Here is a 15013-nt window from a genome sequence, read left to right as displayed (position 1 = left end):
TGACTATAAGGAGGGGAAAGTGGGATAACTGGACACCCCAGAACAGCTATGAATGCCAAAATATTGTACTACAGAAAGACCACAAATTGCCCTAGATGGTCTTTCATAGATGCACTCCCTGGTTGAAAATGTTAACCAAAGAAAAATGTACTTGAATCCGAGCATTGATATCCTGGACCAGGTGGACTCAGTGCCAATTCTGGGGTCCCGATATTTGCACCGCGGTACCATGTTTGCACCGCGGTACAAACATGGATTGACCCTTTTTAATATATCGCATGGATTAATTATTATAATAGTAGATATATCAACATTGCTGGGTGTGGTTCAATGCATCTATGTTATTTGTGGATTGAGTAGGGGTTTGACATACATGCGTAGGGTTTTTTAACTACTTCTTATATGAAAAATTATTTCGTCCACATCATATGAAGAAAAAGAGACAGTGATGATAAGAGCAATTGTGGCGTACGAGTCTTGAAGGTAAAAGGACACCCGTCTCATCTACGTCCACCTCACATTACCCAGTAGCATGTTCTCAAAATTATTATCTAGGACTGTGCACAGAAGAGCAGGACCAAGGTCTGTCTCTTGTCCACAGAGTGGTCGCGTACTTGTGTCGTCCCACATTGTGGGATCACCTTTAGGTGCGCAACTGCACTTAGCTGGAGGGTGGAGACTTTTTTAAGATCAAAAACATATTCAATTATTAACACATATTTAGGTATAAAATCACCCTTAGTGCGCACCAGCAGTTCTGTGGAGACATGTTTGGTGGAAGAAAGCATTTACTATCACATTTTCCTAGGGGTTCCACAAATACATATAGGCTCAGAGTCACAATTGCATCAAAATCAGCAGGAGTGCATTAGCACACTGGGGAAAAATCATTCAGCACCGAGGACGTGTGTCACACTAGGTGTACCATCTGGGCATCAGTTGATAGCACATTCCACTGACATGACAGTGACGTACAACCTAAGCAGGGAGATGATGCAGCTTTAGAAGCACAATTCCATCCACGTGCAAAATCACCCTGGTGCAAGTCCCAGTACTTCATTAAAGTTATTATTTTCAAATTAACAACTCATTACACACCTACTGAAGGAAGGTGGGAAACAGATGTTGTAACAAAAAACTCACGTGGTTCACCCTTACAAAAAGAGGAAGAAATACTAGGGAGAGGCTGTAGTAGAGGTTACACTGTGAGAATGAAGCCGTATTATGTTGTGTTACAGCATGCTCATCCTCACCGTGCCTTCATGACGGAACCTGCATCCCGGACAAGGCGAGCGCCTACACTTGTGCCTGCCTCGCGGGATACACGGGGAGGAACTGCGAAAACTGTGAGTATAACTCCTAAATGTCCCCATTCATCCTCGTCGTATCTGATTGTATCTGTTTTGTGGGTTGGACTTTACAATACTCTGTGGAAGGGTGTGTGGGCATCTTTCTGCTACTGGTCATGAATTGCAATATGTGGAAAGCATGGTCTACAAAGCACAACATGTCTCTCTCATTTGTTGCATCTCCACTCAGGCACGTTTGTTGCAGCTCTGGTACCTTACTCTGTTAGACTAGTATATTCCACTCAGCTGGTGCTGCTAGATGCTTCTAAACTCTTAGCAGGGAGAAAGGCGCTTCTCTTCAACGCTTTTTGAGTTCTATTCAATCAGCTGTAGAATTAATCAACTTTGTAACTGACTTTGCAAAATACTTTAATAATGAACATAAATTGGTCAGTGAGAACTGTAAGGCTTCTCCTTTGAGGTGGAATGATGTTGGGTGCCTGTATGAGACCACCAGTCCATCCCCAGGAGGGATGTGGTAGTAGCCTGAGATTCCCAGGTTGACCCTCTAGGTGGCGCTTCGACTGGTCACAGCCAGAAGGCGATAGGAGAGCACATCTAGCAATCTCGTGCTTCATGAGTGGACACTCTGAGTAATATGTAATGCAACCTTGTGCGCTTCTATGCCATTATGAACAAAGTGAACATTTTAAATTTTGGATGAATTTTAAATTGAAGATGTAAATGAAGTAATATGGATTCTTAATCTGTTTATCGTATTTTCCATCATTTTCATTTTTACGGCACTCTACTATTGGGGATGCTTTAACTGTAATTCCATTCCTTTTTTGGTTTTACGTGCTATTTGGTAGATTTAACAAGCGGTACCCAATATTTCTTATGCAGATTCCCTTTATCAGTCATGCAACATTCTCTACCGCATTCGTGCTCAGTGCCATTGCATGGTGCACAACAATGTCAACATTCTTCTTTTTAAGGTAGGTCATCAGTGGATCCCATGGGTACTATTAAATGCAACCCCATGTGAATCAATGAAGCCTATATGCAGAAGTGGCACAAATGGCAAGCTTGTGTGTGCAGCAGCCGGGCACACGGCAGGACAGTGTGGCGTGGTGAGTCCTCAAACATTTGAAATAAGTAGGGACCAGATTCTATCACTCCAATATTCTGCCATTTTGTGACTATATTCCAGCAACTTACCTAATTCAGATGGCTTTCTTTGAGTTTACTGTTCTTTTCCTAAAATTTGACTCTGACACTTCCAGGGCCCCTGTCTCTGACAGTAACCACAAGACCTGCTTCAGAGATCTTATGTGCACTGACAAGTTCCAGATCCATGACCGAACATACGTTTGAAATGTGCAACCTTATCACTGAGCACAAATTAGACTTACTATTTATAACAAAAACAAGGTTCAGGTCAACATCAAGGCCTGAAACTGAGGCAGCCACTGCTGCTGGGAATACAAGTATCCATGCGCACCTCCTAGGTCGACAAGGAGGCGAGTAGAGAACATTTTTTGTGAATACTACAATGTATCAAAACTGGCCCTCAAACTCATACTCCTGGCTGGAGCTTGAGCATTTAATGTTGTGTTTAATACTGTTGTGAACTATAAAGATATACTGATGTGTAGACTCCCGAGTCTCTAATATCCTTAGTTGAGTATTTGGTTGATGGTATTCCACCACGAGTTCTTATCGGTAAAAACATTATCAAATGAGGAGATTTTATCGAACCCTTGTATGAGTGATAGCCAGTACCTGATGTACTTTTGCAGTGATATGGTTCTGAAGCAATTAGTAAAAGTGCACACACACACACACAAACACACACACACACACACACACACACACACACACACACTTACTTACCCCGCCCAACTCCCAAACTCTCTAGATTTCATCTTTTCAAATACTGTTTATTAAAGACTTATCAGGCTAACTTGAAAAATTGTTTCCTAAAAAGTATGTCAAATCATGTAATGCCACTAAATTAACTTTCTCCATTATTAAATGTTTAGATACTCGCAAGGCTGACACTTCCACTACCCCGCCCTCCCAATCTCTTTCTGACAGTCTCTCTGATGTCTTTCATCACAAGATGTTAAATAGCTTAACTTTTATAGAAATCAAGCAAGTATTCAGAAGCCCACTCTTATACAGCAAAGTTGAGTAGTTCAAGTCAGCAACCCGTTGGAATTAATCAAAAAAGGCACCACTCTATCTAGCAAACTCTTCTTTTATCACTAGCAAATTATTTGTGCCATAATGCTGACATGACAGATATGAATACATTTATAAATAGGGCCAGATAGATTGAGACGCTTTCCTATCACCATATTTACTAAACTTTAAGGCGACCTATTTAAATACAGTCTCCTATTCAAAAACACATCACTAAGCTCATCATAAATTGTTTTCCTGCGTGTTCTAAGTAGAGAAATTTATACTTTTTCTCAGACTCCAACAGGACATTGGTGGCCCAGCATTAGTGATCTATCATCTGGACTGCTGTTATGCCCTCTACTTGGGACTTCCCTGCTGCTACGCTGTCGCAGGGTTTCCGTTCTCCCACAGAACTGTGCACAGAGGATTGGAACCTCGACGAATTAGGGTGCCCCAAAACTCACCTCAGTACCCAAAAACCCCTTACCGAGCTAGCTGCAGTGTCTCATTGGTTATAGCAACCCTCCCAATGTTTAGACAAACCAGAACATGAACTTGTATACCTCAGGTTACGTGGAACACATGAACACTCTTTCGTTATACAATCATTTCAACCCAAAACGTGGAGTAAATGAGGACACGTGCACATTTGAAATATTTATTTACTAATGCCGTTTTCTCAAACGCAGTATCTTAGATAATACAAGGAAACATATTATCATAAGCAAAGTTATCAGCATAGTTACTAGTCCATAGAAAGCAAACGGTGACAGCATGCTATTATGCTGAAATGAATAAGTGCTAAACACACATCATTCTCACCCTCCCTAACTGGTATATTATATTAATATATTAGAAGGTCTCTTTGGGTTTTAGCAGGGCGGGCCCATACCTCAAGATCTTAGTATGAAGAGATCACATCTGCTCCCACCAGCTCTCTGCATGCGTACCGCATCAAGTGTGTATGTGTGCACCAAGCATTGTAATATAAAACGCGCTTGAAGCCAGAATTTGGCAGGAGCTGCACTTGTGTTATGTCTATGAAGGTGCGGAGATCAGTTCTCACAACAATATGTGTTGTGTTATCCTTGTAGCTTCAGCACTCACTGTACAGACATAGTTTATTAAGCAAAGCTGATTCAAGAGCAATAACATATTATTCTCATGTAAACTACTAGGTTGAAAGCTAAATCAACAATTATGTATCGTGTTCAGAAGCAGCAAAAGGAAAAAATGGCGTTTAAACATTCAATGAGCCTATGCTAACTTAATACAGTATTCAGATGAACAGTAGCTATATGACACCCCCCCATGATCCGAGCACGGATAAGATAAGATAAGATAACATAAGTGCTATTACTTGAGAGCAGAGTTCAAGAACTATGAGCCTGGTGTATACTTTTTAAAAAATTGGTAAAACCGTGGCATAATGAAACAATTTAAAAAAGCCGGAGTCTATGTCTGCTCAAGTCAATAGGCCTGTGAAGGTAAAAAGGTGTAACACATTCCGCAAAAAAATGTCAGCAGAAAGGTAGTAGGCAGGATCTGAAACATGGAAAAGTTTTCAGGACAGGACCGTATATGCAAAATAAGCAGCAACAGCCTCCAACATGAAATCACCGTCTTCATCCGAAAACAGATCAGCCATCCAATTTAAAAGTGGAAATGAACATACGTGTTCTCCTAGTACTGGAGCCTCTATTACCATCAGAGGATAACTCGGTGGGTTTTCAAGAAAGCTCAGTGCCAAGAAATCTTGCGCTGCTGCGAGTATGTTCCAAGGACCCATTAGTCCATGCATCCCTGCTAAGGCCATAATCCTTTCGCCAGTACAAACCAACTCGTGAGTAATGACGGGACCCATCAGCTGATTAAAGTCGACGTCAGGAGAAACCGGTCCGCAGAGACACAAATCAATGGCCCAGTCAAAATCACAGCTTAGGCAATGAAACACAGGCTGGACACAGGTGAAGTAGGAAAATCGAAACGATAATCCATATGCCGTGCTTAAAATCGCAAGAGGCAGTGTGCCATAGTACTCAAGCATCCGGTTGCGAAACAGCGCCAGAAGGGGCTGGGCGGCTCCTTCCACATGTGGGGCATCCATATTTAATGAAGCAAATAACCACTAGAACGCCTGCCGCTAGTGCCAGTAAAACCGGGAATCCACCAAACAAACTCGAAAAAATGGAATGAAAGAAAGCAGGGATGACTCCAAATATTTTTTCAAATGAAGTTACAAGGCCGCTGCTAACTGTTTTAAAAAAATGCACCAGCCCAGTTGTGGAGGACGCGTTAAAGATAGAATGAACCATCTCGCTGAAATGCAACGGTAAATCAGTATTTAAAAGGGCCTGAACCTCAGTCCGGGTGTTAGCTATGTGAAGCACGAAAGTTTCCCGAGCCGAACTCAAGGCCACTTCTTTCTGGGACAATAGAGCTCTTATTCTGCTCATGCCGTTGAACTCCGCTGTCAAGGTTGGGATGCGCGGCCAGATGGAAACATCCCTATTCTCATGTGTGGGTGGGTACAGGACATTTCTGCAGCAAACTACACGCTCAGTTACGGTTACCACATAAGGAACACCTTTTAATAACCCACAACAATCCTCATTATTCAAAAGTAAATAACTTCCGTTTCCCAATAAGGTAAAAGTTGGGATGATAGCTAGAACTGGCGTCCCTTTTAAAACACAGGCAAAATTTGGTCGGTCCTGGTTGCAAGAACCGTGTAATTGTATGTGCCTACACATTAATGAATGATCTGGTGTCTCTGTACACTCCTCCCCATTCAGATAAACCTCTTATCCATCTTTCAAACATCTGTAAGTGAAAGGAAGGGACCACACTTCATGAAGGAAACCACTACCTAAGGGTTCATATCGCCCAATGGCAACATATCGCATAGAATTCGTAAATGTATACAAAGCAAAAGGCAACGTTATTAAACCGTGGATAAGCCACATTGCAGCAGTGGCCTCTGCCACAGAAAAAGGCAAGGACTCTAATCTCTCAATATGTAACATTGAAAAGGAAGCATCTTGCATGGAAAGCAAGCGCTGCTTGTCAGTCAAATTAAAGGGGGCAAAAAGAGAGGAGACATTCATGTAGGTCCATGGCACCTTGCCAGATTTCAACGTTTGCAGGGTCCACGCAAATTGCATGATAGAACGCAATTGATTTTGACCATGGTACAATACAGATACTTCATCCTGCACAATATCCAGAACAGAAGACACAATATTATCTAACGGGTAAATGCGGGAAGAAAGCATGTTAATACTATTGTCCACTACTGCAAGCACTTTTTCTAGATTAGCTTGATCTATAGCTCTAAGGCATGTCGCCGCCTCAATCTGTGATGTCTTCCAGATTTCATTGTAAATAGCATATATCCACCTTTTTGATCTACCACTAGCCGGGCCTTTTATGAAATCATTTAAATCTACATCATCATTCAGCTTCGCAAGATGTAATTTAACTGCAGACAATTTAGAATGTTTCAGCCAATTTTGACATAATTTGCCCACTGAGTAAGTCGTGACAGAATGTTCAGTTTCAAAACGTGGATCAGGTCGAACCAGTATAAAACCATCAGACAAACCCAGAAAACGGTGCTGGCATGAATCAGCACTTTTGTGCCACATCAGCCAACCTTTAGGATCCATACTGGAGATGTTAAAGGATGAATTCAGCAACAGGGTCTGTAAGTCCCTAATCGAAATCTGAGTAAAATTACTCCAGCCAGAATATTCTTCTAACTCAGGGATGGTTGGAGTATTCAATTTTTTAGAAGTAGCCAATCCAAAGCATGTTGTCTGTGAAATAGAGGAATTCAAAAACAACATATGATTCGGGATGAGACATGCACGGTGCAAAGCCTTAGTGCCTTGTACCTGCCAGCTTTTAGAACCCCAAACTGATTTAAGGTCAATAGTTTCCTTCCACAATTCATAGCCGCTAACAGCCAGCTGATCAAGAAAGGACTTGGAGTACAATAATTTGGTATCGGTAAGTCTAACCTTGGACATAGGCTTCTGTGTCATTTTGAAATAAAAGGACTCGGGATTAGACTGATTGAAGCCAGTAAAATAAGTGTACTTTTTCAAAAAAGTACTTGAACTGCCTTGTTTAGAAGCGGGGCAATGCTCCCATTGCGTATAATTTACAGTATTCCGTCTGGAAGTCGTTTTATGTAAGAAGTGATTGCCAAAATGTTGAAAGCAAAACAAATCACCATAATTAGCAGATTCTAAGTACAAATCTTCAGCATCAAAGGCAGCATAGTATTTCAAATCAGAAAACAAAGACTCTACGGCCTGAACATCCCAATCATCAGAACGTATGTTTTTTTTCACTACATCCCCCATATTAACTCTAAGCACATTAGGGACATTAACAACCTCAGTAGGGCCATGAATTTGAAATATAACGGCATCCCACACTATCCCATCAAGGACAGGCCAAGCAGTGATGTTAACAAATGTCAAGTCTCTTTTCAGTCTGTGTGCAGAATGCGATGAGGAAAGGGGGGCCAAAGGTCCATTTAGATGCCGAATGCATGTTCTTTCCTCGACATAGTGTCCATTTACAATCCGGAAAAAATAAAACACAAACCCAATTTACATAAAAAGGTAAATAGAAAAAAGCACCAGCCAAATATATGTCCAAGGGGGAATCAAAAAATGTTTTTTAAATAAGCTGGCATAAACTGCAAAACGTGAGGGTTTCTTCGAGGCATTGGAAACAGAGTCAAATGAAAATCTGGATTCTGTGGCCAAACGTGCTTGCAGGTCAGGCATGGATAAGTCAGTGGGGTAAGTGTAGTCTATTTCATCATGGTCAGTACCAGGCAAAGTACTTAATAAAGGACTGGAAATTGCAGGCAATTCGATGGACACTTCAGTTTCAGGATTAGAAGCAGTGGCCAAAACTGAATTTCTCACAATGGAAGGACAGGAAACTGCCGGTGTCATGCTAAGAAGAATCGGCCACTCTGTGTATCTTGACATTGTCAATTGTGATAAACCTGTTTTCCTTACGACCAGGAAGTGGTGGTAAAATGACTGTTCTTGTGCCCTTCACTCCAAGGACTGGTACCGGAGCTCGATAGGAAGGACCAAATTCTTTCTTGTTATCGATCTTCTCTCGAACCAGTTCTCCAACTTGGGGTAGCCAGCCGACTACTGGGATCTGCAACGCAACATCCGATGTGGAGGGCAAATGTTCCTTTGCAAGACTGTCTCTGGTCTCTTGTAGATCCTGTAAAACATTGCAATGTTCATCTACGTCAAAGGGTGTGGCGCGAGCCACGCAGTCTAGACCGTCAAGGTCAGGGACGTACATCTTGATGCCAAAGAGCATTTCGTATGGGGGTCCGCCCACCCAGAGACCTTCTAGGGAGATTATTAAGAGCACGCTGCAGGCCATTGAGGTGGGCCAGCCAGTTTCTGCCAGTGCCTATAACTCGAGCTGTCAAAGATTGCTTTAAATCACGGTTCATTCGCTCCACTACACTATTACCCTCAGGTCTGTAGGGAGACGAAAACTTGACTTGGACCCCCATCGAAGTCATGGCATCCTTATACGCCTTAGAGGCGAAAGCCGGACCCTGATCCGAAGGGAAGGTACCACAGGCAAAAATCCCTACAAAGACACGCAAATCTCTAATGACAGTCCGTGAATTAGCGCTGCGATGGGGCCAAACCCATACAAAGTGTGTGCATGAATCAACTGCTACTAAGATGGACTTATATGCAGTATCAGAGGAAAATGGACCGCAGTGATCCAAATAAACACAACTAAGGGGTTTATTTGAGATGTACAACTGTGTCTGTGGCGGACGCGCAGCAGTAGAAGGTTTAATCTGCTGGCAAATGTCACATTGAAGGACATAGTCGCCCGTCTGTTTGTACAGTCCCCGCCACCAGAAACGCTGTTGTAATTGAGTTACAGTGGCCGAGACGCCCGCATGCACAGACGCCACACCTTCATGAGCCGCTGTAATCAAGCTAGCCCTGCGATACGAATTGGGAACCAAACGTTCGCCAACTTCAGGTATTTTCACAAAAGGAACCTTATCGAGACTTAAGTGGTATGTGTACTTCGAAGGGAATCCCGCAGGATGTTTACCTCCCTTCTCAGTGGCAGCCACTGCCGCCAAGATGTCATTATCGATCTTACTTTTGGACCGTGTAACTGCTGCAACTAAATACTTAGATACCGCTGATTTCGCTGCTTCATCAGCAAGCGAGTTACCGACAGCGTGAACTCCCACACGCTGGTGGCCGAGAGTATGAATTACAAAAACAAGCGGCAGTTGAGCCTTAAGCTCAGCCACTCGAACCCAGATCATCTTGTGTTTTATTGTGCTACCCTTGGAATCACGGAAGTCATTCCGAATCCAAAAGAACAAGTTCTCATTGTCAGACTGGACACAGTAGTAAGAATCACTCACAATAAGAGTCGTCACACTCGGATCTGCGTACTCCAACGCTAGTAATAGAGCACGAAGCTCTGCCTATTGTGCAGTGCAGTCCCCTAGAGTCTGCGTATGCACTACTCTGGACTTGAACTCATCTTTCACCATGGCACCGACCACAATAGCGCATGCGGAAACGTAGGCGTGTTTAGAGCCATGCGCAACCTGCGCCGAACCATCAGTGTAAATGATACAACGGAAATCCTCCAAAGGTCGCATTGCTAGAGGAGCAGGATGAACGAATTCATACTGCAAGTACTCCTGCGACCGCAATGAGGCGTCAAAAATAAACGTGACATCCGTGGATGTCAAGGAAGCAGCCCATTGAATCCACCGAGGGTGCAAAGCTTTAGAATTTGGTACACTGGCTTTCGTAACTGCCTCCAAGTGAGGGCATGGTGTAACAACTAACATGCGTTTTCCCTGTGACAGCGCACGTTCCTTAAGAATCGCCATCTGCACAGCCGTTAAAACCTTTTCCACAGTGGAAAACCGCATTTCAGCCGAAGTGTACAAGTGTGACTTGTAAGCAATAGGTACTGTATCTCCTTCATTAAAAGTCAGGTACGTGAAACCCACCGTCCCAGGAATAATTCTTATCACCAGGTTAGTGTGGTTGTCACGAGTCAGTAGAAATTTAGAAGCTAGCAGATCAGCCTGCAAAGATTGCAAAATGGCTGAGTGCTCAGGCAGCCAGCATGATTTGGAAAAAGTTGGTTGTATCAAAGCATACAAGGGCTTGATACGCTGGGCATATTCCGGAATGTAAGTCCTTCCGAAATTCAGAAAACCCAGTAAAGACTGTAATTTTTTCAGTGTTGTTGGAGCGCGCAGTTGTGCGCATTTCCCCAGGAAGTGAGGAGCCAAACCTCTACCTTCATTGTTGAGTTCATAACCCAAGAACAACACTGTGTACTCTGCAATGTGCGACTTTGCAAAGTTAAACTTGTAACCCATGTCTGCAAAGGTACAAATTATGCTGTTGACGCGACACAGATGCTCCCAAATTTCGTCGTCTGTGAGATAAATGTCATCCACATACGAACAAGCATCCGGATCGATTCTCTCCAAAAGAGAGACTATGCGGGCAGTGAAAATTCCAGGACTATTCTTGTAGCCCATTGGAAGATGCCGGAATTGTTTCTGGACCCCGGCCGAAGTAAAGCTGGTCCATTGGGAACTAAGACCATCCAATTTATGGGCATAAAAACCGTTGGAAATGTCAAGCGTGGTTTTAAAACGCTTACGCACAAGACTATCCACCAGGGCAGAGCCGTGAGTATTCTGTACTGCACAGTTACGGCAATGCGAGTTCAAATGCCTATAATCCAATATCAAACAATATGATCCATCCGGCTTATTCACAGTGAAAAGAGGGTTATTCATCGGAGACACACACGTTTCAATTACACCCTGATATTCCAATTGTTCAAGGATTGCCACGACGGAAGCCTTGGCTTCTCGCCGGATGGGATATTGAGGTTGAGGCTGGGGCTGAGACCGCAAAGGTATTTCGTGGCTTGGTGACAACTTATCCCAACCACACTGGTTACGGTACAGAGCCGGTGATAGCGCCAGAGCCCACTCTTTTGCAAAATGTAGCGCATGCTCTTTTGAGACAGCGTTCGGGAAACTGGGGAGGATCACCTCCTCCCCTCGCGGCGCCGCGAGCACAAAAGTGGGGGCCAGTCAGCCTCCGAAAGCAAGATGTGATACATAGACGAAAGGTTTTCCCAAAATACCCCTCTAATAGTGCGTTGTATGTCTCCTTCAATTAACAGGACAATTTCAAAAAGTCTATCAGGGGGAGCTACTCTCGTGTCCGCTGTTTCTATTACAACATAAACGTCAGTCGCTGTCACCTTCAGTAGTGGACGCAGGGCCTCTCTCACTATGGTAATCTCCGCCACGCTGTCCAGCAAGGTCAGAGCCCACGTCAGATTCCGAAGCCGCGTTCTCACTATCTGTGGCATATCGATGCGCAGTTAAAGCCGCAATTTTCTTTTTCGCAAACTGAGGTCTTTTTGGCGTCGAGTCCTCCTGCTTCCCTGCGCCGTCTGTCTGGCGGGGCTGGCCACGTCCTTGTTGGCCACCACGTCCCCTTCCGCCTCCTCCTCCACCGGTCTTCGGGGCCGATGAGTCCTGAAAGGAACGAGGAGAGCGTTGATCAGAAACCTGAAATCGATCAGGTGATTTACTCATCATGCGATCGCGCAAGTCATAAACTCTCTCTGTCGGCGCAGAAACTTGTGGCGCAGGATAAGAATCCTGAGTCTGCTGTTGTTGCTTCCCCTGTTTCTGTTTTTTAGGCCAATTTTGTTTTTTGGACTTGGGCTGGGCATCTGCCTCAGCAGACTGCCCTTGTGGTTGTTTTTTCTCCTTAACTGCAAAATACTTTAGACCCTTACTTGTGCGACCAATAGTTTAATATGCGGCCACAACAATCTTCGCCAACTGTCGGGGTCTTTCGGCATTGGGTAGAGCCGCTAAAGCATTAGACACCTGAAAGTTCACCGCATCCCCCTTTATATTTGAGAGAATGAGATCGCTAACAATCTCAAAAGAACCACACAGGCGCATACCCAATTCAACCGCTGCTTCCGGTCCGTGATCATCCTGAACACGTTTAACGATCGTAGGCAGTACAGACATAGATGGGGTGCCGAAACACCTCGCATAAACAGCCGCAAAAGTTTCCCCCCAACTTTCACAGTCAACGAGTTCGGGAGTTAAATCCTTAGGTAAAGTAATCGTCAACATTCTATGTTTGTCAGCAGGAGTTGAATTCAGAAACACAGCTTCCAGTTGGTCAAACTTCTCGGCAAGCCAAAAAGGAAACTCATCTTTGTCATCGGGGCGCTTACCAAAAACCGCATTGACCATAACCGGATTGAGCTTTAAACCGCCATGTTCCGTTTGAACAGCCGGACCCCCCGGGGGACCACCCGGGAGATGACGACCAATGTATTGCACTAATGCACGAATCACGGCAATCGATACAACATGTAGTCTACGAATATCCGCTAGGGGACATGCGCCGTGATTCGGGTGCGGGGTAAATCCAGCCAATGCAGGCCAATTTGTGCCTGGAATGGACAAAGGACCTAACCTCGCAGCGGATAAAGAATAGGGTAGGGCGCCACCAAACCAAACGCGATGCTGCCAATGATCAATAGGTATTTCCAGTGCCTTGTACGGTGTATATTCAGCCGGTACAGGCGAGGGGGTGTAGGTGTGGAACACACCAGACTTTGCGTCCACTGCCGGAAACGTCACCCACGAATAAAACAGTTCGTAAGGGTACGCCGGATCTGCACACACCACCAAAATCACCGCCAAGCCATCCACTGGGACTTGGAAAGTCTGTAAATGGTTGCGCACCGCAATGCGACTATGCTGCGGGATGTCCACAGCCTGGGCCATGATTACACCGGAACTACAGAAAAACAAAGCAAACTTTGTAGCACAACTGGGTAGTAATTCAAAGAAACCGTTTTAGATAGATTCAAGCTTGAAAAGACCTATTGAAAAAAATAGGTAGGTTTTTCCGACACCACCGTTTTCTGGAAACGACAGTGAAGGGGTTAAGGATTGAATGATAAACTACTCAAGTGTCATGATATAAGACCACCAACGTATGGGCGCCATGTCGCAGGGTTCCCGTTCTCCCACAGAACTGTGCACAGAGGATTGGAACCTCGGCGAATTAGGGTGACCCAAAACTCACCTCAGTACCCAAAAACCCCTTACCGAGCTAGCTACAGTGTCTCATTGGTTATAGCAACACTTCTAATGTTTAGACAAACCAGAACATGAACTTGTAATACCTCAGGTTACGTGGAACACATGAACACTCTTTCGTTATACAATCATTTCAACCCAGAACGTGGAGTAAATGAGGACACGTGCACATTTGAAATATTTATTTACTAATGCCGTTTTCTCAAACGCAGTATCTTAGATAATACAAGGAAACATATTATCATAAGAAAAGTTATCAGCATAGTTACTAGTCCATAGAAAGCAAACGGTGACAGCATGCTATTATGCTGAAATGAATAAGTGCTAAACACACATAATTCTCACCCTCCCTAACTGGTATATTATATTAATATATTAGAAGGTCTCTTTGGGTTTTAGCAGGGCGGGCTCATACCTCAAGATCTTAGTATGAAGAGATCACATCTGCTCCCACCAGCTCGCTGCATGCGAACCGCATCAAGTGTGTATGTGTGCACCAAGCATTGCAATATAAAACGCGCTTGAAGCCAGAATTTGGCAGGAGCTGCACTTGTGTTATGTCTATGAAGGTGCGGAGATCAGTTCTCACAACAATCTGTGTTGTGTTATCCTTGTAGCTTCAGCACTCACTGTACAGACATAGTTTATTAAGCAAAGCTGATTCAAGAGCAATAACATATTATTCTCATGTAAACTACTAGGTTGAAAGCTAAATCAACAATTATGTATCGTGTGCAGAAGCAGCAAAAGGAATAAATGGCGTTTAAATATTCAATGAGCCTATGCTAACTTAACACAGTATTCAGATGAACAGTAGCTATATGACAACGCCTGTCACTTCTGTCTTTATTTCAGGTATCAGCACATTCAAAATGCGGCCACTCAATGTATTTTGGGACTTACCATAAGAACACATATATTGTCTCATTTGAAGGCACTTTATTAGCTCATAAAAGATGTCTTCTTAGGCCCTAGTTTTGTGTCATAAAGCTATTCATTGCCTATCTTCTGATGCTCACTGTATGCAAAACCATTTCAAACAATATATTCCCACAAGAACGATGAGACCGCGAGAAGCCAATCTACTGTTAGTTCTATGCGTCACCGGGGCCCATTGTGGTTGTGCTTACTCTAAAGGCATTTCATTCTCTGCCCTAAGGGCCCAGTACCATGACCCATCTTCGCTCTTCTCATAACCTTCTAAAATCCATCTCTTTAGCACTCGATAGTTATTCTGGAAACAAACAGTGTAGACATTGCCCAGTTGCAAGTCAAATATAAATCAGTTTTACAGATGGATAGGAAATATGCC

The 15013-nt window shown here is 43.7% G+C and overlaps 1 protein-coding gene across 2 annotated transcripts in view; it reads left to right on the top strand.

Moving 5' to 3' along the window:
- Window positions 1-15013, top strand: part of PAMR1 (peptidase domain containing associated with muscle regeneration 1) — a 278128-nt gene that overhangs the window by 104842 nt on the left and 158273 nt on the right. For both annotated transcript variants that reach the window (XM_078684324.1, XM_078684325.1), the window contains exon 6: window positions 1239-1346. In XM_078684324.1, coding sequence (XP_078540450.1) covers window positions 1239-1346 — 108 coding nt within the window. The remainder of the gene's footprint in view (window positions 1-1238; window positions 1347-15013) is intronic.

Source organism: Lissotriton helveticus, chromosome 3_2, assembly GCF_964261635.1.
Source record: "Lissotriton helveticus chromosome 3_2, aLisHel1.1, whole genome shotgun sequence".
NCBI lineage: Eukaryota > Metazoa > Chordata > Amphibia > Caudata > Salamandridae > Lissotriton > Lissotriton helveticus.
The sequence above is the reverse complement of the archived record's forward strand: the minus strand, read 5'-3'. Positions and strand labels throughout refer to the sequence as shown.